This window comes from Photinus pyralis, unplaced genomic scaffold, assembly GCF_008802855.1.
Source record: "Photinus pyralis isolate 1611_PpyrPB1 unplaced genomic scaffold, Ppyr1.3 Ppyr1.4_LG6, whole genome shotgun sequence".
NCBI classification, from domain to species: domain Eukaryota; kingdom Metazoa; phylum Arthropoda; class Insecta; order Coleoptera; family Lampyridae; genus Photinus; species Photinus pyralis.
Genome location: NW_022170663.1, coordinates 11454390 through 11478633, shown reverse-complemented (window position 1 = coordinate 11478633; position 24244 = coordinate 11454390). Strand labels below are relative to the sequence as shown.

Here is a 24244-nt window from a genome sequence, read left to right as displayed (position 1 = left end):
ATTTCTAAATAGACAACGTTTATCATTAATTTTGTCTTGATAACGAAATGTAGGAATATATAAACCACAGGGATATGGTGGTACTTTTCTTAGCAAATCCTGAGGAACCCCACATCCTGGCAAGTCATTTTTTAAAATAGCTACAATTATGTCACCACTTATTGAATTGGTTGTTTAAGTGACTGTTTTTAAATCCATTTAATGCCTATTTCCATAACACGTTTCATAGAAAATTGTTGAATCATTAATTTGATATTCTGCAAATGTTTAATCAATGAAAAACTATAGATTCAATTAGATTTTTCAAAAAAATATAACGGAATTCCAAAATTTTTTGCAAGTAGCGAAATCGGTATCATTTATGTTTACGAAATTAATCTAAAGCGGAAATTTTATTTTACAGGTTTATCCACTTCCTGGAGATAAACGGTTGGGACTGAATGAAAAAAGCGTATGCGAATAACGGCTGTAAAACAGGAATGTTGCTGCAAACTGTGCCATTATTGCAAGGTAGGTACTATATACGATTTATGACTAAGGTGAGCATGACATAATTGGTTAAAATTTACAATCTGACATCATTCACCGATGCCAGGCTAACTTTTAACAGGTGTCCTTGCAAAATACAATTTTAATTTGTTGAACGAGATTTCAACCGAAACGTCGGGAATTTGTTCATAATTTTTTTGGGTATTTAGCGCAAATATTTTATCGCTTCGTGGGAGATAAAATAATCAACTTCACGACCTAGTTATAAAGAGTAATTATTGGCTGGTTATGATTTACCACTGGGTACCGACACGAACGTATCTTGAGAACAATCATCGATTGAATTGGCTATAATTCGTCATAAAATTAACACGGCGTGAGTTTAGTTATATGTGATTTCATTGCACAACTGATTTAATGCAAATGAAGTAAAAAAGAGCTGAATTTTAATTAGATATTACTGAAATACTTTGAACTGAAAATGAAAGTAATTAACCATTGTACAGTTTAAATAGTGTAAAATAGGGATGGTGGTGGTATGCACCTTTAAAATTCTGAAAAAAAATATCGAGTGGGTTTATCATTCAAAACAACTACAGCATGGATACCTTATCAAACCTACACTTTTGTAATTAGTTTATATAGTTATCAAATTAAAATACTTGATAAGCTACTTTCGGACTTTTGTGATTAAGAAGGAAACTTTCATAAATGATTTCACCCTTTCGCAAGGGGTGAGTGGTGTGACGCGCGCTCGGATTCAAAAATTAAGCGGCATTAAGTAGGACCTGCGCGTTTCAGAAATCCTCACGTAAAACAGGTTAAACTTCAAGGTGCAAAAGGCCTTGAACTTGGAATTAATTTTGAATACTATAAAGTTATTTAGTGACTTAAGAGAGCACTTACCTATATTTACAATTCTAATGTTCTCGTCTTCTTGGAGAAACTTGAGTGCCACTGATACGTTTTCCAATTTTTGCGAACGAAAAGTCGGCCTTTTCGTATGTTTTGGTAGTTTACGTCCTGAGAGTACTTCAATTAGTGTAATTAAACGTAATCCGTCACTTAGATCTGTTTCCAAATTTCCTATGTGCTTTTGTACCGTTTTTAAATGTTCGTTTGCCCACCTCGTGAAGGTATTTTGTTGGATTTTTTTCCATTGCGCGTCTTCGGCTAAATCGCGCTCCGCGGCAACCATCTCGTCCTCGTCATCAACTTCGTTATACTCGTCTAGGTCGCGGGGCGATGCCAGCGAGCCCAACCCGCCTTTATATCCCTGCTCCGCTGTAGTAGTCATCTTGCTTCTACTGACCAATTTAATTCACCTCTGACCTACTGGAAGAATTTCTATAATTATTTTTTGTATCAAATTTAAATTTGGAAGCATTTAATGCGACTAGGGCCCGTAATTTCGAAAATTCTAGAGTTCCGGTGCACTTTGCATTTTATAGAAATGATGTCATTGGGGAGAGTCATAGTTCATAATTACTCGTAATCTCGTGAACATAAAGCGCTAATTACAATCGCGGGTAGGAATGTACTTCCTATTTTTTTTATTTGTGCATATATAATCAAAAGTAATTACATTTTTATATGTTCATTTACCACTCGGCACGAGCTATGCAACTCAATATGCTTAGCGGTGTATTAGGTTTCAAATTAAAGCATTAATGTATCACTATATACAAAACGTGTACCTGATAAAGTGTTGCACTGAACAATAGAAAAAGAAACCATTTCCTTGGCTTAAAGTAACAAAAAAAAACAATTACTTAACCCAGGCAAATTCCAAGATTTTCAACATGTAATATTTGCCCGATGCGACTTTGAATTGAATTGAAGAAACTGGACTAAATCATTTTTTGTAATTTTTAAAAATCGCGGATTAAAAAGCAAGACGATTTAAGAATTTTCAAAACCTTTTTATCCATCTTGGTAGCACAAACTGAAAACGCATTACACCTACTTGAAAATTACACAATTAAACAACAATATGGAAAATGTTACTAACAGAGAGAAAATGTCGCCGTGAACCACTAAAATACAATACTAATTATACACTCGCTTTATCAAATGAGGCAAAGTAATCAGCAGGAATTTGTGTTTAGGTACTGATATAGCGGCGAGCTAGGAATTACGAATATATAAGGTGAACAAAACAACTGGGTAAATGTTACAATGCCACTGTTTCATTGCTTTTGAGCTTATCCAATATGCCCATGGCATGTCTCCCATCAAGATTCCCGGCAATCTCCCCTATTGTAGTCCAGTAAGGCATCTCATTGTAACTGTTTTTAATAAACTGTCTTACAGAATGCACTGAATTGAAGTCTCAATTTTGACTCGAAAAGGAATTTGCTTTTTCGTGTGTTTTAGCGTATTTTAAAAAATAAAACAAATGTGCCACGGGGGCTGCTTTACCCACCCGAAGCTTGAACCAAAGGAATTTTTTCACGTATGTAATAATTTGACTCCTGCTTCTAACGCATGCACCCTTGAATCTTGAATACTGTTCTTGGACCAAAAAGGACAAACAATTGTACTTAAATATGCATTCACTTTTTCTTGAGGTTAAAATTTTGATGGAATTTTCAAAATTACAAGTTGTGACTCTCTAAAGCATACACAAAAATGAAAAAATTCCAAACTTTCAAGCAAGGCCCCATCTGATTTGACAACCTATAAATCCCCCGCATTTCCACAAAATATTCCGCAACCCTTTAAAATCCCCGTAATTGTAACTAATTTCTCGTAATAAGTTAAATCTCGCGCAATCCCTTATTTTCGGAATCTTACCACAATTAGCAAAGGCTGAAACGACTATATAGGTACAACCAGTAATTATTTCTCGTCACTTTTTGTTTTCGTAAATCCCACCGTTTCACATTCGCATTTGCTTGAATGGATTTTTGGAACCTACATTCTCTTCGATAAGAAAACCATAAGCTCGGTTATACATCCCCCAATACGCAATGAAAAAAATTATTGCCCAACGAAATTTGATTTGGTGTCTCTGATGAACGTTGAAAAGGAGGAGTAATAAATCACAAAAATCTACCACCTGGAAATTGTTACATACTGTTTCCAGTACTTGCACAAGAGTGAAAAGTACCTGTATCTAAATGACAAGGAGTTGTAACGTATCGCGCAATTTTCTCCAGAAAAATCCCATTCTCTTTTAGGCGAGGAAAACGAAAAGGGTATACGAATGTTATCTTTGACACTCGTAATTGTCTATTATGTGTAATTCTAATAGCAATAAAACTATTCCAGTATTATTTCCAATGGTTATAGTGTTGATTCCAGCATTAATTTTATAGATTTATTTAAAGCAAAAGTCCATATACTTTAAAGGCATAGTTGATAAATTAGGGGTTGAAGTGGATTAAGCTTTATGTTCGTTGGGATTGTGGTTGGTTTTTGTCTAAACTTTGTATTTCAATATCAATAGATGTTATTAGAAAGCGTGCAAAGCTAACGTTGGTAAGTAAATTAGGGATTGGGGGGATTACCTACTTTTTATGATCGTTTTCGAGGATTAAGGAATGCATTATAAGGGATTGTGTTTTCGTCTAAATTTTGTCTTTCATTATCAATTCATTAGAATAATATATAAGTACTTTAGAAACAAAATTGGTAAATTAAGGGTTGAAGAAGATTGTTGGAGGGTTAAGATGGGGTAGATTAAGATGTTTTTGTCTCTCATTATCAAAAATGGATCTTTATTAGAAACCGCACAAACCAAAAGTTGATTTACTTTACGCAAAGTTGGTAAATTAGGGGTTGAGGTTACGTTTTACGGTCGTGGTCGAGGGTTAAGGTAGAGTAAATTAAGGTAAATTGTGTTTGGTTTTGGTCTCTCAATATTAAAAGTCAATTTTTATTAGACCGCGTAAAGCAAAGGTTGATCTTCTTTAAAGGCAATGTTGGTAGATTAGGGGTTGGAGTCAATTAATTACGTTTTATGATCGTTGTCGCGGGAGGTTAAGGTAGGGTATATATAGGGATTGTGTTGGGTTTTTGTCCAAGTGTTGTCTCCGAATATCAACAGTGAATTTTTATTAGACACAGCATAAAGCAAAGAGTGATCTTCTTTAAAGACAAAGTTGGTAAATTAGGGGTTGAAGTGGATTACGATTTATGTTAGTTGTCGAAGCTGGCAGCCAATGCCAGCCCGTAGAAGAAGGAAAGACGAGGAGTGTTAGGAGTGTATATGTACCTACCGGGGCCGTGTCATTAACAACTTTAGGAACAAGGCTACATGATGGGGTTGACAACATCTGGACACAATCCCCGAACGAGCTATATCAACGTGGTGATTTTTAGCGCTTTGTCGAAAAGGAAAATGAACGCTATTGTCCGCACTTTGTCCGTCTGTACCACCACTAGTCCTCCAGTTTAAACTGTTTCGTTGTGGTTTCTTTCTTATACGGTGTAGCACAACCCCGAGACCAGAACGACAAAGGATTTTTTAGATTAGTCCCTTCCTACCCGAGTTATTACTGATTCTGTGCGGGGAAAATGTTCTGTTTTTCCTATCTTCCTCTTCACTTTCGTTTATTCCCCAGGGGGCAAAATGAACCACCTTTTGTAAGGTAGTCGACTTTCGGCGCCCAAAACTTTCCTAGAGCTCCAATCGCGGTCTCTCCTTCTCGTGTCGCCATTAGAAGTTCGAGCTGTGAGAAGTGCCCCAAAAATTGAGTACTATTTTGTGAAGGATTTTTAGCGAATCTATCAAAATGCGAATTTCGTGTGAACGGGACGTCAGAACATGGATTTTTATTAGAAACCGCACAAAACAAAAGTTGATCTATTTTAAAGGCAAAGTTGCTAAGTTAGGGGTTGGAGTTAATGACGTTTTATGATCGTTGTCGAATGTTACGGGCTAGACTAGGGATTGGATCTGATTTTTGTCTAAAATTTGTCTCTTACCTTCATTAGAAACCGCGCGAAGTAAATTCGTAAATTAGGGGGTGGTGTGGATTACGTTTTGTGATCGTTTTCGAGGGTTAACGAAGGATAGATTAAGGGATTGTACTTGATTACAAAGTAGGTAAATTAGGGGTTGGGGTGGATTACGTTTTATGATCGTTACATTATGGGGATTGTGGTTCATTTTTGTCTAAGCTTTGTCTCCCAATATAAAAAGATGTTTGTTAGACACAGCGTAAAGCAAAGGGAAATCTTTTTTAAAGGCAAAGTTGGTAAATTAGGGGTTGAGGTGGATTACGATTTATCTTCGTTATCTGGGTTTAAGGTAAGGAATAAGTATAGATGAGGGGATTGTGGTTGGTTTTTGTCTAAACTTTGTCTTTCATGATCAAAAATAGATTTGATTAGAAGCGTGCAAAACAAAAACTTTGGTAAATTACGGGTTGAGGGATTACGTTTTATGATTGTTCTCAAGGGTTAAGGAAAGAAACAATAAGGGGTTGTCTTGGTTTTTGTCCAAGTTTTGTCAAAAATAGTAGAGTATACTTTAGAAACAAAGTAGGTAAATTAAGGGTTGGAGAAAATTGCGCTTTATGATATTTGCCGAAAGGTTAAGGTGGAGTTTTATTGAATAATATTTTTGGTTTTTGTTTCTCATTATCAAAAATGGATTTTAATTATAGAAACCGCGCAAACCAAAAGTTGATTGAGGTCATTTACGTTTTATGATCGTGATCGAGGGATAAGGTAGGGTAGATTAAGGGATTGTGATTGGTTTTTGTCTGTTCTGTCTCTCAATATGAAAAAAAAAGATTTTATTCGAAACCGTACAAAGCAAGTGTTGATATACGTTAAAGGCAAAGTTAGGGGTTGGGACGTTTTATGATTTTTCACGAAAATCAAAGTAGGGTAAATTAAGGGGTGTATTTAGTATCTTTCAAAATTTGTTTCTCAATATTAATATTGGATTTTTTATTTGAAACCGTACAAAGTAACAATCTATCTATTTTAACCGCAAAGTTGGTAAATTAGGGATTGAGGATTACGTTTTATTATCATTGTTGAGGGTTTAGGAAAAGTACATTAAGGGATTGTGTTAGTTTTTGCCTAAATTTTGTCTTTCAATATCAAAAATAGATTTCATTAAAATATATACTTTAGAGGCAAAGTTGGTAAGGGTTGAAAAAGATTACGTTTTATGATATTTTTCGAAGGTTACGGTGGGGTAGATTAAGGGCATGCGTTTGGTTTTGTATAAATTTTGTCTCTCATTATCAAAAGTATCAAAGTTGGTTAAAAAGGCGCTAATACTGACGTTTTATGATCGTTGTCGAAGGTTAAGGTAGTTGTTGTATCTGATTTTTGTCTAAAATTGGTCTCTTACCTTAATTAGAAACCGCGCGAAGGAAATTCGTAAATTAGAGATTGGTGTGGATTACGTTTTATGATCGTTTTTGAGGGTTAAAGGGGTCTACCGCATTTTGGTCTATAATTTTATCAGAATCCGTGCAAAGCAAAAACTGATATACCTTAAATGCAAAGTAGGTAAATTAGGGGTTGGAGTGGATTACGTTTTATGATCGTTGTCGAGTGCTAGGGTTGTGTTTGGTTTTTGTCTAAAATTTTGGCTCTCAATATCAAAAATGGATTTTATTAGAACTCGCGTAAAGCAGAAGTCGATTGAAATTTAAAGCTCCCCAAATCTTTCTAACATCGTTTAAAATTTCCTTTCAGAACCTTTGCATAAAATATTGTTTTGTGTAGTTTTCGACGTCAACGAAATTATGCATAACAAATTTTGAAGGTTAGCTTCCGATTAACAACCATAATATATGTAATGTGACTCGTGTGGAAAACGGTCTAAAAATCTGCCCTTGTTTGCATACTACCTAAACGGTTTTGGTTTTTTTTCGGTGTTTTTAATAGGAAAAATAGAACTTTTTCAAATGCCATCCTATACAATATACATAATATTCATCAGAAACTGCGTTTTGAATAAGCAAATGATACATGAACGAGTACATAAATATCTATTTTCAGAAGGTAGGGCACAATACTCGATAAAATATTACGGGATCCAAAAAATTCTTGAGTAAGGAGAGAGGGTGGTACTACTTATTGTGTATTTCGAAGGATGTGTCGAGACAGTATTAGGTACACGTACACTTGAATATTCTTATGAAATATTTTTAATGTAGGTACATAATCTGTCAAAGGTCTCCTTAGATATCAAAACTTTAAAGAAAAAAAATGGCATCTACAAGCAGAGGGCGGCAAATTAAATGCGACAATACATAATGGATAATTATTAATTCACTAATGGTACTACCTTCTCTTGTTCCTCCGACTTCGACAAACACTTGAACACAATGGATACTAAATATTTGTGTGTATGTGTCATCTATTTTGTAGGCCGGAATATGTTTATTATTAATAATTATTTAAAGTTATGATAACAATAATATATAAAATGCATGCTAACAGCATTTGGTATCAGACACAAAGCAACGATGCCGGTAATTGTCTGCTTCTTTGCGATGTTTCAGGATTTGCATTCTTGAAGTTGTGTGGTCATTTAGACAACAATTTATTGGAATGCGGAGACTGTGCATTTACCTATAAGTTTAGATAGGCATTTAAAAACGGGAGGCTTCTTTCACATAACTTATTCTAATCGTTTTCCATGCTTAAATGCATTCCAATTATAGATGGGTTCAAGTTTAAAAATAACAATCGTATCAAGGTTAAACGATACGATGCAAGTTCAATACTCCATTTAAAAAACAAAAGAGAGAAATTGAACCATAATCGAACCGACGATTCGCATATTTCCGAAACACGTAATTGTGTGTCTAGCGGAATTGTCAAGTATAGGCATGGCCAATGGGGTGAGTAATACAAATTTGTCATCAAAGATCGAAAAAAATTCTAAAATATTGAATAGTTCCAGATAAAAACGTGAATGTGGGTTTTTGACTAAAAATAAACCGAGAATTTTAATAAATTTAATTAGGCCGATGTTATGATGATGAGTTTCAAGGTAGGGATATAGTTTTATTAATATTTTGAACTCAGGTGAGGCGCGCCAGAAATATTTTTTTGTTTTAATGTGTTAAAGGCCCGGAAACAACCTGAACAAAGTGAAATAGGTTTATTTTCTAAAAATTCCGGCCGGAAAGTCAAAAATTCGAAGTACAAAAGGTAAAGACTTACCAATCTTATCACATAAGCCACACAGTTGTGATGATATTCAATGAATGCATTGCACTATTGAAATTGTTTTTCAATAAAAATGATGAGCAGATACAGCATCCAACTTAAAACACACACGTCTCGCAAGTCACCAAGTTAAAGATATGTACGATACCTAATAATAGCGCTCTCCTGTTCGCGGCTTGGGATGTACATATAGCTTTCCGTCATGTTTGAACCCCACTTTTTCAAACGATCCTACCACAATTTGTCACATGTTTCATATTTTCGAAAATATCCAGGTATTTTCAAATTTTCTGTAACTGTTCTGTTGGTCAACTTTTGGTTCGTCGCCCCGTAAGCACCACAAAAATTGAAGCAGGTTACCATTTAGGATAACATTTTTGTTTACGTAAATAACATACACGCACACATTCACCTATTGAATTAGAAACTCCAATTTTCCACAAACTTGCCCAATTCGAATTCAAAACTGCAATTATCTCGTTTGATGAAAGGTGAGGATTGTTTACTCTAATGACAATGATTAAGACCATAGAAACTTAATTTAGCAATTAATATTTTATATGGCAAATATAAAAAATACTGTTTGAGTATTCCAGACACTCATACGCTTCATAATTGTCTTATGTTTGAATCTTTTTTACAAATTATTTAAGGGGCAACTTTCTAAAATCCTATAATTTCACATACTGTGGAAAATAAAATTCTTTCACTGTAATTTTATGTTGATTTAATGTTAATTTGCGCTATTATTTTGGATTTAGCGCTATCCATCTGGATATTTTTTGGACTGTTATAGTAAGAACAATTTAGCATTTATTGTGGTGCCATCAAATCAACAATCTCATAAATGTATCTTGCTTAAAGTTCATGCCACTATCAGAAGAACTGCAAAGGGCTATATTTCATTCCAAAAAATTAAACGCAAAAGAGGCCTTTGTAGATCTTTTTACAAAAAAATTATAATACGTAACTTATATTTTTGAGACGTTCTTTTGAATACAAAATATTGTAAATTATATCAGTTTCCTATTATAGTTTCTGTACTACTAAATCTCAGGTATCGATTGCAAGGGAAATCATATAACATGAGTTGAAGAAATGGCTAGATAAAGCTTGAGAATACTTTTTTTAAATGTATTATCCCTCTCTTGTGTATTTTCAGCTTGTGACAAACTATCTCTTATACAGTCCTCGAGATATTCCAATCCGATAGGTGTTTCTTGAAATCGTGTGGTTGTCCGTCTGTTCACACAATATCCCTCGAACGGAACGTGTTATAGCCGTAAATGTTTCTATATAGCTTCCTCTTGGTCCAAGTAAGGATCCTTTGAATTTGGGGGTGAAAAATGCCAAAGTTTCAGGAGTCAACGTAAAAGTTGATATAAATTATGAATTTTCATTTAGTAGTATTACACTTTTATTCGTTTTTTAGCGCATTTCCATAAAAATAAAAAAAATGCGCTATTGTGGCCCGTCCGTCCGAATTCCGATCGCTACTAGATCATTTCCTTAAAAGCTATTGTCCTACTTTGTTGCTGTTTGGTTTGTTATGGTGTCAAGGCTTGCACCAAGGCAGGAATTTGTTCTGCGTTTATTACTAAAAAAGTAAATTTAGTGATGCCGCCGAGACGAGACTCAGTCTCGTCTCGTCTCGTCTCGTCTCGAATTTTCGAGACGAGACCGAGGTTCAGTCTCGTCTCGTCTCGTCTCGACGAGACGAGACTAAGCATGAGTCTCGTCGAGAGTCTCGCCGAGACTCTCGTTTGGTCTCGAATTTGTTTGTATTTATTTGTACTGTTTTAGCGGAATAGTCTAAATCGAGAACAAAAAAAGATAAACTTTTGCGAATCGATTTCTACGAGTTCAAGGATCACTGCGGATTAGAAGTCGTGTTTCCGATTACGAGCTGTCAAAAAATTCCCTGAAAATCGTATGCGATTCTTCGTACATATCTTGTTTAATTGTGCCCACGGACACGGAGGCCATCTTGAGGCCTCCAGTTGTTGTGTTATGAGTATAGCAATTCACAAAAAAACAGTTCAATTAATCCGCTTCTGCCGCTATTTCCGGCTGGACAAAACTCGGTAGAAAAGAATTTTTCCTTAAAACCCATCGCCCTCAACCTACGGTTATCAATTTCAGGTGGTTTGGTTTTTGGTTTAATTTGCGGAAAAAAATTCACCGGAAGTGCCTATTTTTAATAACATTCCGGCCAGAAAAAGGCTGGCAGAAAACTCATTTTGTGTTATTCAAGTTGCAAGGAATCCAGTACCTAACAAAGATTTCATCTTGTTAGCTTATCACTACTGGTTCCATGCGTCCGGCTCTCGTACCTACTATATTACTCCTATTATTTACTTGTCATGCCTTCGTAGTTCGTGGTCTTTGATATGCTATATGCTCATTGCTCTACCTACATACACTATATTTGGATAGTGTCTCGAGACCAGGCGAGACCAAACGAGACTAGACGAGACGAGACGAGACGAGACGAGACGAGACGAGACGAGACGAGACTGAACCAGGACGAGACGAGACTCAGACTTGGTCTCGTCTCGAGGTAACGAGACGAGACGAGACTTTCGAAAGTCTCGTCTCGTCTCGTCTCGTCTCGCGGCAACACTAAGTAAATTAGTAAAAAATCCATTTTTTTTATTTACCGTAATGATGATGGTTCAAGGAGACGAAGCGTCAGACTTAAAATTAACACTAGCATCTTGTAGAGGGAAAAAGTGGCCATAATAATGTGTCATTTATTTTGAAATATCTTTTTAAATATCTTCGGTAAAAAATAAAAACGATTTTACAAAATTTCGTTTTTGTTTCAGGATATTTCCGAAAGTAGTCAAATTTAAACTAAACCTACCTATTTCTTACAATTTACGAGATCCCCGTGGTGGCCCTCGAATTTGAATCATCCTGTATAGTCCCCACTTTATACGCTCATTTCAAAGCAATAACCTTTCGTCTACAATTATAGTACAATAGAGTACAATAAACAACAATTAATCGATGCGCCTGTAAATTTCTGATAATAGCCTAGTCTATTTTATACTTTCAAGTGTTAAATGAACCCAGGTAGAATTTCATTGATAACTTTTTATCGCGTAGCTCGCGTAAAAGAATATAAAAGATATGTAACTTATTTTAATTAATTAGTTCGTTTTTTGGGTATTACAATTAGCGGTTTGTTTATAATTTTGAGTAAATAACGCATTAAAATATATTGAAAATAAGCATCTTACGGGTAATTCTGCTTTTGAATTTGCACTCCCGAAAGCGGGCCAAATTGTTGCCTGCGTTTATTGATCCAAAAAATATAGACAGGGAGACAGGGAGAACCCCCATTTCTTCCCTAATATGCCTATAGTCTAGTTTAAATACCTTTTTAAAAACCTCCATGGAAAGCTTCTTCGTAATCATTTTACATCATTTGCTTATAGGAATATTCCCACTGATCTTGTCGCAGCTCGTACACAAAGTTTACCTACATCCCAAATCTTCTTGGAAATTAAATACATATTTGGAAATTTATTCAATCTTACTGAAAATAGTCACCTTTTCGGAATTTTAGAAAGGTCCTGGAATTTTGAAGTTTGTCATAGATTTCCAGAAATGTATCTCATTCTCCCATATTGGGCTTGAAAAGTTAAAGTTGCTAAAATTTTCGTTAAACAAATTTGCGTAGACCACAGACCATCACTATAAGGTGAGCCAGATTTTGCAACTATTTGGTTCAGCATGTTATATATAATAAAAATCTTACATTATTTTGTGGTTTGGGGGATGGAGCACAACAAACTCTCGAAGAATTTTTGTCGTAAAACGGATGGCACATCTTAATTTATTGTACAGGTAACGTACCACTGATATAGATTTTAAAACATAAACAATTATTATCTATTATTCTAATTGTAATACAAAATTCTATTTTAATTAGGCGCGTCGCCAAAACACGATTTTATGTTTATGATATTCATGCAGCTCATGACATGACCAAGTTGAAATGTATAGCGTGTTTAACCACAAAAGTTGTATCTGATATAAGGAGGTTTTTTCCTCACAATTTCAATTCGATCACAATTGTAGGGATGAAAACAGAAACATCCTTGGGTTGGCAAACCAATTTTCCAACCAATTTTTTTGGAAACCTGTTTGGAACTAAATCTCTATACGAACCTTGCAGTTTTCCAGTGTAAATGTAATTTTTTCAGGAATCATTTTTTGAAATTTTTTGATTTCCTGAGGAATTAACTAGGGATATTTCAACAATCTTTCCAGAAAATATCTTAGGCAGGTTTATATCCATTTTAGGCATTTTGGGCTGTAACTTTTTGGCCCGTTAGTCTATGTAGCCGAAAATAGCGAGCTTTCTTATATCCGGAAGAACATGTGTATATCAATTTTCAAAGCGATCGGACGTTTCTACACAAAGTTATCGTGCACGCGGACAGACAGACGGACGGACAGGCAGCAATACAAAATTATAAACGATCTCGAGAATCGTTAATAAATATATAACGATGACCAACTCCAATATTTCGGCAGCTGATTTATATTTCCGGGGCGAATATTCTTTGGTCAAATATAGGTATATCGTGGGTAAATTTTCCGAGGGCCATCATTCCCGGAGCGTATACTCTTGGAATGATTATTTCTTGTTGGCTTCCACAAGTAATGATAACTATCATAGTGAAATCGCAAAACATTTTTCAAATTTCTATCCCTCAAGAAATTTAATCCACATCGGAAACTTTACCAACGCTTGATGCTTATAGAACAGTGCAGTAAGTGTGATAAAACTCGAAGCATCCACAGGCACTTCCTTTCTGAAAAGGCCAAAGTAATTTCAATTATATTAACCTGCAAGTGCACCAGATGTAATTGTTAGTAGTTATAATAGCGCGTTGAGAAATCTTGTCAGATAATTATAATTTGAAGCATCGTTTACCAACCAAAAACAGTCACTGATTAATTAGCCCGAGGTGAAAATATTTAGAATTCATTGCACGAGGTAATTCGACAGAAAGCTGCTTCGAAAACCGCATGCATGCCCAAACAAGCAAAATTTACATCCCAGGAGCTTTTTTTCGACAAATATTTAAAACTGAATTATATTTTCCAATTATTTTCTTGTGAAAAATCAATCAGATGTGGCCAAATTGTCGTTTATGTTAGAAGTAGAACATAAAAGAATTTATTGGCTTAACCTTGCCTTATACGGTTTAATCTGGCACAAGCAAAACCGAAGAGTATTGCATAATTTCTTTTGAATACCCTTATAAGGTATCAGATTGAATCATAATGCTTTTAAAATTACGTTACAGAAGAGAGCAACTTTCAGTCTCCGCGCGATTTCAAAACGTATTTTTAATGTGTGTTAACAATCTATTCTTGTCTTCTTTTTTAAGACAAACGGTAGGAAACTACCTACTCAGATGTTCGATAATAAATACTACAAACAGTAAATACTAAATTAAGACGCTACAATTAGCATCTTCCGTTCTTCTTATACTGTGTGGGCTAGAAAAATGAACCTCGCTTTTAGATCGAAGGCAGTAAAGAATATTAGAATACGCTAAATTTATTTTTTGGGGAATATCTGCCCATCCGTCCGTTCTTTTTCGTTTAATTTTTATAAAATTTGAAAGTATCCATAGTTTTGTGATACAGAACCAACTTTATCATTTAGGAAGAGCTTTCCTTGAAAGTCCCTTAAAAGAAACAATTAGGATCCACATACATATCACAATTTAAAACTTCTTTGACCAAGTGTCCTTAAATATAATGTTATTACTCTGAATGGTAATGGGGATGTTAGTCAAAACCTATATATTGTCAATTTACACCTCTGACTCCAACACAGCATAATCTACACAAATAGGTATTGACCTCAACGTTAAATAATTAATAAGATTTTTTTTACTTATTGGGAGCGTCTCAACTCTTTTTCATAGTTTGGTGTTAAAATATAGGGTTTTTAGCATGTGCGCGAGATCTTTTGCGTCATTTGTCTATACGTTTTTATTACTTTTAAGGAATTTCTTGTATTAATTGTTTTAGTTAACGAAAACTTTGAATAATAGGTATATTTATGGGCAAAAAACCAATTTCGACAAAAAATTCAAAGAGCTGTAACTTTTGATCTAGTAGTCCGGTCTTGGAACTGTTTGGAATTATGGATTCTACAGGCCACATTCTATAAGAAAACATTTTTTTTCGGTCGATCTGAGACAATTTTTTTTTCTGGACAAAAAAAGGCAGTTATTACCTTCCTTTTTTACCAAAAATCGACTGCACCAAAATTTCTCGGGAAAAAACTTTTTGTTATTAATTTGGGTGCGTAGAATCCAAAACGATTCGTACTTTTTCGATTAGACGTCTCCATCAAAAGTTATGGGCAAAAAACCAAGTTCGACAAAAAATTCAAAAGGGCTGTAACTTTTGATCTAGTTGTCCGATCTTGGAACTGTTCGAAATTATGGATTCTACAGGCCACATTCTATAAGAAAATATTTTTTTCCGGTCGATCTGAGACAATTTTTTTTCTGGGCAAAGAAAAAGGCAGTGTATAACCTTCCTTTTTTCCCAAAAATCGACTGCACCAAAATTTCTCGGGAAAAAACTTTTTCTTATTAATTTGGATGCGTAGAATCCAAAACGATTCGTACTTTTTCGATTAGACGTCTCAATCAAAAGTTATGGGCAAAAAAAATTCCTGTTTTTAAAATTCCATTTTCGTCATTTCGTGAAAGGCAGGACGCAGGTACCTCACCTCAGTTTGTAGCAGTACTAAGTACCTGATACCTATTTGTTATTTTGGGCATCAATGTAGCGAATTGCCGATCGATGCCGAATAGCGAAATCGTTGACTGCCAACACTGATCACTCACTGAATAGTGAATACTGAATACTACAGAATATTTAGATTTTAGTGACTTTAGACTTTAACCAAAACCAAAATTGCTCTCTATATATACCTATATATTATTGCCTTTATTTTAAAGTGGGCGGAGCGGATAGCGGAGTATTACCTAAATACCTAATAGCTATGATAACTCAATTCTTCTTGGGGGGGGGGGGGGGATATCCCCTTCATCCCCCCCCGTAAATACGCCACTGTAGTTTAGCAAGTATATTATTGGGTTCTTTTTCTATGATTTCCCTTAAGGGCTCTAGTTGTTTTTCTATCTGCTGTGGCTGTAAACCACTAGGTGTGCATCGTAAACGCGACCTTATAAAAAGGAAAAAGCTTGACTTATTACATGAAATTTTAAAAAACCGGGCTTTTCTGTTCGCAATTTTCCAAAATAATACCGTAACAAATACGGATAAACAAAAAGCTTAGGACGACGTTTTGGAAACGATGGTCTAGGATTGCCTCAGACGGGGAGAAGATGGAACAATCTTTCTTTTAAACTTTCAAACAATGCATTTTCAATTAGTCTTCTTGTACGCTTGTGAGTTGTTTTGTAACGTTTCTCTGTGGGGTCATTTGCACCTACATACTGTAGATTTTCTGCTGCAGAAGCGCACGACGGCATGCGATATAAAAAAACACTTTCAACAAGATTCATTGCTTCATTTTAGCGCATTGCTGCGAAAATTAAAAAGATGCGCTATTGTGGCAACTTTGTCCGTGCGTCCGTCCGTCTTATCACTATGGATGCTGTGTCGCCACTAGATTTTTATCTTAAGAGCTGTCTAAGCGCTGACTAAGGCGAGACAACCGCAACATAAACCCAAATTACCAAGGTTTGGATCCTGGTCCAAGGGTGTGTGAAAATGCCATGAGGTGTGTGATTTCCATAATACGCGGAGCTTTACGGAGATAGACATTTTATTTCCTCAATACGAAACAGACAGTAAAAAAACAATATAAACAATCCAACAGTGAAAACCGAAGGCCCTGATCGAAACCGCATAGTTATTTGGGTAGAGAGAGCGGAGTCAAGCTGCCAACTGCCCAAGCAACTACCTCAGGGAGGACGCCTAAGCGACACCACTCAAGGAGAAGTATTCCACACCAGATAATGACATCTACCATTAAAAAGTCAAAATTCTGAGCAAGTTGAGTAACCAACACCAAATCCTTCAACGACGCAACTGCTACAATCTTCCGGATGGCGAGGAGACGTTGATAGAAGAGGAAACAGGGACTTAAGGACGTGGTGGTCAAATTTTCAAAGTTTTTTATTTTTTTATTTTTTATTTTTTATTATCCCTCTCTTGTTTTGGGCCCTCAACAGGCATGCGCCCAATTACAGAGTGACCCGCATAATGCTATTTAGAGGTGCCTCTGCAGAAGGTCTTAAGATGGTCTATACTACTCCGGTATTTACCTTACGAATTAGGAAAACTGCAGGAAAACCTAATTCGGAGTAGCCGGTAGAATGCTCGGAACTGGCCTAAGGTAATTTCCATCTCCGCCACAGATGAAAAATTCACCTCAACCCAGGTTCGAACACCCGACCTTCGGATTTATAACCCAATGCTCTTACCACTGAGCCATAAATCCGATAAGTTGTATAAATGTATATTAGTGTGGTTTTAAAGGAGCGAAATATTCGAACCCATTGTAAAAACATGTTGTCGCCGCCTATGCCATGTTTAGAACTGATCATATCATAACCAACCGGATGCACTTACGTGGTTTGATATCAAAAACAATAATAACAATAATGAATTTATTGTCTAACAGCAAAACACGCCAATTCTAAGACAATGTAGAAAAATTACAATGAATGTACATAGCTACAATAATAAACGCTAAATGCGAAAAAAAACAACATAAAAAAACAAAGATAACAAACATTATTGAAAGCAATTAATTATCCAGATTAATAAATAACAAACGTAAATCATAAAATAAAATTAAGTTAACAATATAATAGCAAAACAAATAGATATCTACATAATTTAAACTATTACCTTACTATAGACAGGGGCGGACTGGCACGGGGGGGCGGGTGGCGATTGCCACCTAGCCTGTAGATCATAATGGCCCGTTGGAAATTTTATAAGTATGTGCTGTATTTAGTTTCTTGCACTATTAATAAATTATTAACACGTTTCTCTAATTGGGGTTGATTTTAGGTTGTTAAAAAATTCTGTTTTAATTAAGTGTTTTACAATGAATTTATCATTTTTTGTCGTAGTATTTTGAAAGTACTGAAATACAATGATAGGCGACGCACCTCGTGTGGATTGTATATTTTGTTACTTTTAATTATCAACTGCAATTTTATAAAAAACTGTATGGTAATTGATTTTCGAGAAAGGAGTACTTTAAAATGTTTTTGTGGTGCACCTCAGAGCCAACCCCCCTCCCTCCCTCGCCACCTTCATTACTACACTAATACTTTAATGGCCCGTAAGTACCCAGTTCGCCCCTGTGTATAACCTTACCAAAATTCAACTACACCAAAATTTCTCGAGAAAACACTTTTTCTTATTAATTTGGGTGCGTAGAATCCAAATCAATTCGTACTTTTCGATCAGACTTCTCAATCAAAAGTTATAGACTAGAAAACCAATTTCGAAAAAAAAATTCAAAGGGCTGTAACTTTTTGAACTAGTAGCCCAATCTTGGAACTGTTTGAAATTATGGATTCTACAGGTCACATTCTAAGAAAATTTTTTTCCGGGGTCGCATCTGAGACATATTTTTTTTTTCGGAGGGGGCTTAAAAAAAAGGCAGTGTATAACCAGGGGCGCACTTGGCCCGGGGTGGCGGGTGGCGACTGCAACTGGCCTGTACGTCATAATGGCCCGTTTGAAATTTATAAGTATGTGCTGTTTCTGCACTATTAATAAATTATTAACACTTTTCTCTAATTGGGGTTGATGTTAGGTTGTTAAAAAATTCTGTTTTAATTGAAGTGTTTTACAATGAATTTATCATTTTTTGTCGTAGCATGAAAGTGCTGAAATACAATGATAGGCGACGCATCACGCACCTCGTGTGGATTGTATATTTTGTTACTTTTAATTATCAGCTGCAATTTAAAAAAAACTGTATGGTAATTTATTTTCGAGAAAGGAGTACTTTAAAATGTTTTTGTGGTGCGCCTCAGAGGTAACCCCCCGCCACCTTCATTACTACACTAATACTCCGTAACCTATGCAATTCCACTTGGTCCGCAGTTACCCAGTCCGCCTCTGACTATAGTAATATATATTTATGAAAAAGTATAAAGTATGAAAAACAATAAACAAATATAAACGAAATGTAAACGAAAATTAGTAAACTTAACATTGAAATTACACCTAGCATCTTAATTCAGGGGGGTTCTAGTAATAGCTGTAGATAGGTACCAGCAAAATTTCCTGTAGTGTAGTAAATAATTACAGTAAACAAAATAAGCCCTATAATAACATATATAATAGTAATGATTAATGAAGGTAATGGTGATTATTTTATCTTGAAATTCTGGGTATCAAATTAGGGGCCTTAGCGTACGTCACTGGAATCTACGTTATCAATTCTGTTGCTCTCTAACCTGAAATTTGCATTTAGCACTTTAAACCGCGAACTTCGAACTGTAACTGACGTTAATTTGTTGTAAACAGTTTAGGCCCAGTGGCGTACCGGAACTAAATGGCGCCCAGGGCAAGTGCCGAAATTGCGCCCCCCCCCCTCTCCCTCATTCACCATCTATCATCCAGATTTTATATCATTTTTAACAAGCGAAATATACTTAGGTTTCTACTGTAAAATACATGATTTTAAAGTAGAAATTCATTTAAAGAAACCAAAGAACACAACAAATCAACTATCAAAATAAACGTTTATTTTTTCAATATTTTTATTATAAGAACCTGTGAAGTTATAACTATTACCTGCAATACTACTAACTACTATACCAAAGAACGCTTTGCATTCAAGTTTATGCAAAGTTCACATTACAAACAGTCTTAGATTTACGCAATTTTAGGCAAATTCAGCCGTAATTTTGAGTTGTTTTGAATTTTCCGGAACTTTTTTACAAGAGTGCCAACACTCAACCGCAGACTCTCTCGTCTTTTCCGCCCTCTCGAGCGCCTGGGGCACGTGCCCTGTCTGCCTCACCTTAGATACGCCACTGTCTCAGCCCCCTTCATTCAGTCTCTTGTATTAATTACAAATTTCATAGTGATTAAGCTATGTTTTTCCTGCTTATTCCGGTTGTCTTGTACATGTTAATTAAAAAATATTTTTTCTCAAAAAGTCCAAAGAAGCTACTAAAGAAACATGTTGTGGTAACGGGAGGTTCGAGTGGCATCGGGAAATCTGTTGGGATTTTGGCCGCGAGTCGAGGTGCAAACGTCACAATTATTGCTAGGGATGAAGACAAGCTAAAGCTGGCAGAAAGGGACATAAAAAAGGCCTGCATCGATGAGAATCAGCAAGTTAAAATTTTCTCTCTGGATGTTACGGATAATGTAGCAGTTACGAGAGTTTTCGATCAAATTGAGGATTCCGGAGGTCCAATTTATATGTTGATCAATTGTGCGGGAAAATCGATCTGTAGAACATTGGAGGATATGAGTGTCGATGACATAACATCCATGCTGAATTTAAATGTGCTCGGCACTGTGTTTCCAACTCGTTGGGTGTTGCCAAAGTTTAAGGCGAGAAAAGAAGGAATAATTGTTATTACGGCGTCGCAAGCGTCTCTAATTGGTATCTACGGTATGTCTGTCTATAGCGCCAGTAAATTTGCCCTAAGAGGATTCGCTGAAGCTATTGACATGGAGGCTCGTTTTCATAATGTTAGTGTTACCCTTTCACTGCCACCTGATACAGATACACCCGGGCTTCATGCCGAAAACATAGGAAAACCTGAAGAGACTTTGTTAATATCAGGATGTGCCGGATTGTTTCAGCCTGATGTAGTGGCAGAAAGGTTACTGGATGATGCTTTAGTAAGTTTATGAAGCATTCTTGTCCATATAATGGATTATTTTATTTTAGGATAAAAAGTTCTTTAGCCATATTGGTTTTGAGAGCTTTGTTAGCACTACATTGGGTGCAGGAATGTCTCCATGCTCTTCTATTGCAGAAATCCTCCTGCAACTATTCTGTATGGGACCACTTAGGCTTATTGGTTTAGGATATTTAGCACACTTTCATCGCATAATCCGTAGAGGCGTTGAGAAGTCAGAAAAACAAAAATGATTGTAGTGGTCCTCTTAGTTGTGCTGAACGATTTTGTGTTGTTGATCAGCAGTCATGAACTAACAGAACAATCCTTTTGGAACTATTAAATGAAGCACAGATCTAACTTTTATATGCTGTAAAACTTACATCATATTTTTCAAGATCTCTCCTAATTTACTATTTCTTAAGCACATTATTTAAAAAAACTTCTTTGTAATAGTTGACTCTTTGTTCCAATTAATATAACAGGCCTGGCCAAACTGATATCATTTTACATTATAATTTATATATATTAATATAAGTACCCGTTTTTCCTTTTGTGGGAACTGCTGAATCTCTCATATGAGACATAAAGTTCCAGATCTATCTGGGACATACTTATAAAAATCCTATGTAAAATGACTGATGGATTACTTAAAATATAACATTGCTGCGTACATTTCAACTAGGGCTCCATAAGAAAGGTGGTCATCTACTATGATTTTTACACCTACATAGTTTTAGGGATGAGCAGAGGTTTATGGCATACCTATATTAAACCTCAGTTTGAAACATGGTGGGGGGCATCCCCAGAGATACAGAGGTTCACTATTACCTACTTAATAAAGCTAAGATGAAGAAACTGTCGAACATCGACCAGAAAGTGTTACAAAATTTATTACCTATATACAGGGTTAAGACAATTTGAAAGTTCTACCTTTGGCTAACACATGTAACTAAATACATTAAACATTCTCAGAAGCTTGCTGAGCAGACATTCTAATTCGTCTTTTGGCCTCTACAGATTTTTCGTAATTCTTCTGTCGCCGATTGATACGTTCCTTTTTTAGACACACCACAACTTGATGATCAAACACATTGCAATGACCGATGAACTTTCGAATACTGTGCTAGAAGAGAAAATGTGAACTTTCAATGAAAACTTTGCATACAGTCACTTACATTTTCGTGGCAATCTTGCAACAACTTTATTAATTCGTTACATTCTTTTGTGTGTAAATGAGGCGACAAATCGGGATGCATTTCTCAATTTTTCTGTTTTATTTGGGCCCTTTTGCCAATTTGATGTTGAGGTTATGTCACTTCTCGGAGATTGTACTTAAAGTACCTTCAAATTTCAATAACTCAATTATTTAGGGCTGTGGTTAAGATGTTGCGCAGAGAGAAACGGTTAGGCAACTTGTAATGCACCTTTTTAATCAACAACAGTAAAATTATTGAATATGAGCATGTTATTGATTGAATAGAGTGTTGGAGCAAATCCTGTGGTATACCTAACTACGACAAACATTGCACTCTCCAAAACGGTATGGTAATTATAAATTAATGTGCAGCAGATTTAAGGGAATAATGCAAAAAACTGGATAATGTATTTTTTGTGCCAATACACAGTAAGTACCACATACTGTTTTGTCTGTGGTTTAGAGTCTGTAAAATCCACTTGCTGTGTTTTGGAATAGTATATTGAATTACGTTGCTGCAGATACTGGGTTTTGGCAATAACGGTAATAGATAGAGCTATCCTGGTTAGCTTAAAACATGCAGAAATAACACAGTATCTACATGGAAGTGATAACTCATTTTTGAAAAAAATGTTGGTTACTGTGTTTTGGAATGGGGCAGCCGATTGTTTCGCTTTTTCTTATTGTCCGAATTCATTGCTTCGTCTTATTGGTTTTAGGCATGATTCTAGTTACACCAAAGCACAGTTACTTTCAAAAGATTCTTTGGAGATGTTCACCCAATGATCCTTTGTCTGAATGTAGTACATTAAATACTGTTACTTGTGGTCTAAACTGTAGCCCGCATTTAGCATTGAGAATACTTCAAGAATTTGCTACAGTTGAAGAAGCAAATCTTCCTGAGGCAAGCAAATTATTGAAGAGTCAATAGACGATGTGAATTTAATGACAAAATTTGCACAAGACGTACGATATTGTTCAACATCGGCCGCACTTTCAACCAAAGATCTTATGCAATGTTTGTGGAAACTGAATATCGGTTGGGAGGAACCACCCCCACAAAATATTGTGAATAACTGGCTCTAAATATTTTCTCTGAAATAGGTACCCGAACCTTCAAAACTTACCCTTCTCCGTAAAAACTTACTAGAGCACTTCCGAAGGTGCTTCTGCGACGGTTCTAATTTAGGCTATTGGGGCTATTGTTTATCTACCTTGGAGAAAATTTCAGTTTTTCTTGTTTGTGGCAATTGTCGGACTGCACTATCAAAATCATTAACGATCCCGCGACTTGAACCTATAGGTGCTAAAGTTCTGTCTGATTAAAACCGTAAAAGACAATTACGCAGATTAAATTGTCTTTGAGAATAATATCTTTGCCTGGTGTGATTCACAGGTTGTATTAGCATGGCTCGCTTCCCCGCCTTGTCGATGGGAAACATTGGTGGCGAATAGAGTTAGCTACTTCCAAGAAAAGGTTCATTATCGTTTTTGGAATCATACTTTTCACTCTAAATGCGATAGATTGTTCATTTAGGGGGACCTCTCCTTTCCCTCAATCACGACATCTGGTGGAATGGTCATTCGTTTCTTTCTTTACCGAGAAATGTTTGGTATGAAAGTGACCTTTTCACACCACCAGCCGATGATACAAACGTCATTCGGGGAGAAAGAAAGGTCATTTTAACCACAGAAACTACTAAAGCCTCATTTCTTAGATGCACTACTAAAAACCTTCAGTTCTTTACTCAAAATTCAATGAATTATTTCGTTCTGCTTTCGTTTCGCATACATAGCAAAAATTTAGCAACTAAAGATCTAGAGCCTCCCCACTTTTTACATGAAAAAGAGAAAACGAATTAATTATATAAATGATTTCTTAAAATGTAAATGAAATTTTTTATGGTAGTCGTGCTATCAATTTTAGCAATTTTGATTGTAATCTAAAAACGTGGGAAAATTCTTTGAAAAAAGTACTTAGTAATATGTTCCGCGAGCACCAACAAGTAGTCCAATGATATCGACTTTTTTAATCTATCTATATGATTCTTTGAAAAAGATCTTTGTTGGACCATAAATCTCTCTTACTGGAGCGACATAAATCATTTTGATTGCGTCTTTCAATTCTGAAGAAGAGTCTAATATGTATTAATATGTGGGAGGGGGTTGGTCCTTAAAAAGGTTTACACATCTACCTTTAATTACCAATTTAGTCTAATAAAACGGATCTTATACCTATATTTTACGGGCTTGATCTATTAAATTAAGCTTTTTCAAACGTAATTCGTTTTCACATTCCAAGTTTCTTGTTTTTATAAGGATTTCTTCATTAGAAAGTTGCAGACGGTTACATATATTAATATGTTGTAAATAAGCCTCCCAACCAGCCCAAAACAACCGGAAACCATTACTATTTTCTGATGTGTACCTACTATCATTGCATTTGGAAGGTCTAAAATTTCTTTTAAAGCACAGCGAACCATTTTGTCAATGTCATTAA

The 24244-nt window shown here is 35.6% G+C and overlaps 2 protein-coding genes across 3 annotated transcripts in view; one reads left to right on the top strand and one right to left on the bottom strand.

Annotated features, from left to right (window-relative positions):
* The window catches only part of LOC116173776 (filamin-A), a 38315-nt gene extending 29512 nt beyond the window's left edge, over positions 1-8803 (bottom strand). Inside the window, exons 1-2 of one of the 2 annotated variants that reach the window (XM_031491463.1) lie at positions 8635-8803; positions 1396-1824 (exon numbers count right to left, since the gene is read on the bottom strand). In XM_031491463.1, coding sequence (XP_031347323.1) covers positions 1396-1786 — 391 coding nt within the window. In that variant the 5' untranslated portion in view covers positions 1787-1824; positions 8635-8803. The remainder of the gene's footprint in view (positions 1-1395; positions 1825-8634) is intronic. The other variant, XM_031491464.1, reaches the window with a different exon arrangement.
* A 10928-nt stretch (positions 8804-19731) lies between these two features.
* LOC116173780 (3-ketodihydrosphingosine reductase) lies at positions 19732-21100 on the top strand. The gene is made up of 2 exons (XM_031491468.1): positions 19732-20547; positions 20597-21100. Exons 1-2 carry the CDS (start codon positions 19786-19788, stop codon positions 20798-20800), a joined length of 966 nt encoding a protein of 321 aa, XP_031347328.1. The 5' UTR covers positions 19732-19785; the 3' UTR covers positions 20801-21100.
* Positions 21101-24244: the final 3144 nt, after the last annotated feature.

Coding starts and splice junctions, on each gene's coding strand:
- LOC116173780 (XM_031491468.1), top strand. CDS start 19,786: ATGTTTTTCCTGCTTATTCCGGTTGTCTTGTACATGTTAATTAAAAAA. Junction 20,548..20,596: donor GGTTACTGGATGATGCTTTA/GTAAGTTTATGA, acceptor ATTTTATTTTAG/GATAAAAAGTTCTTTAGCCA.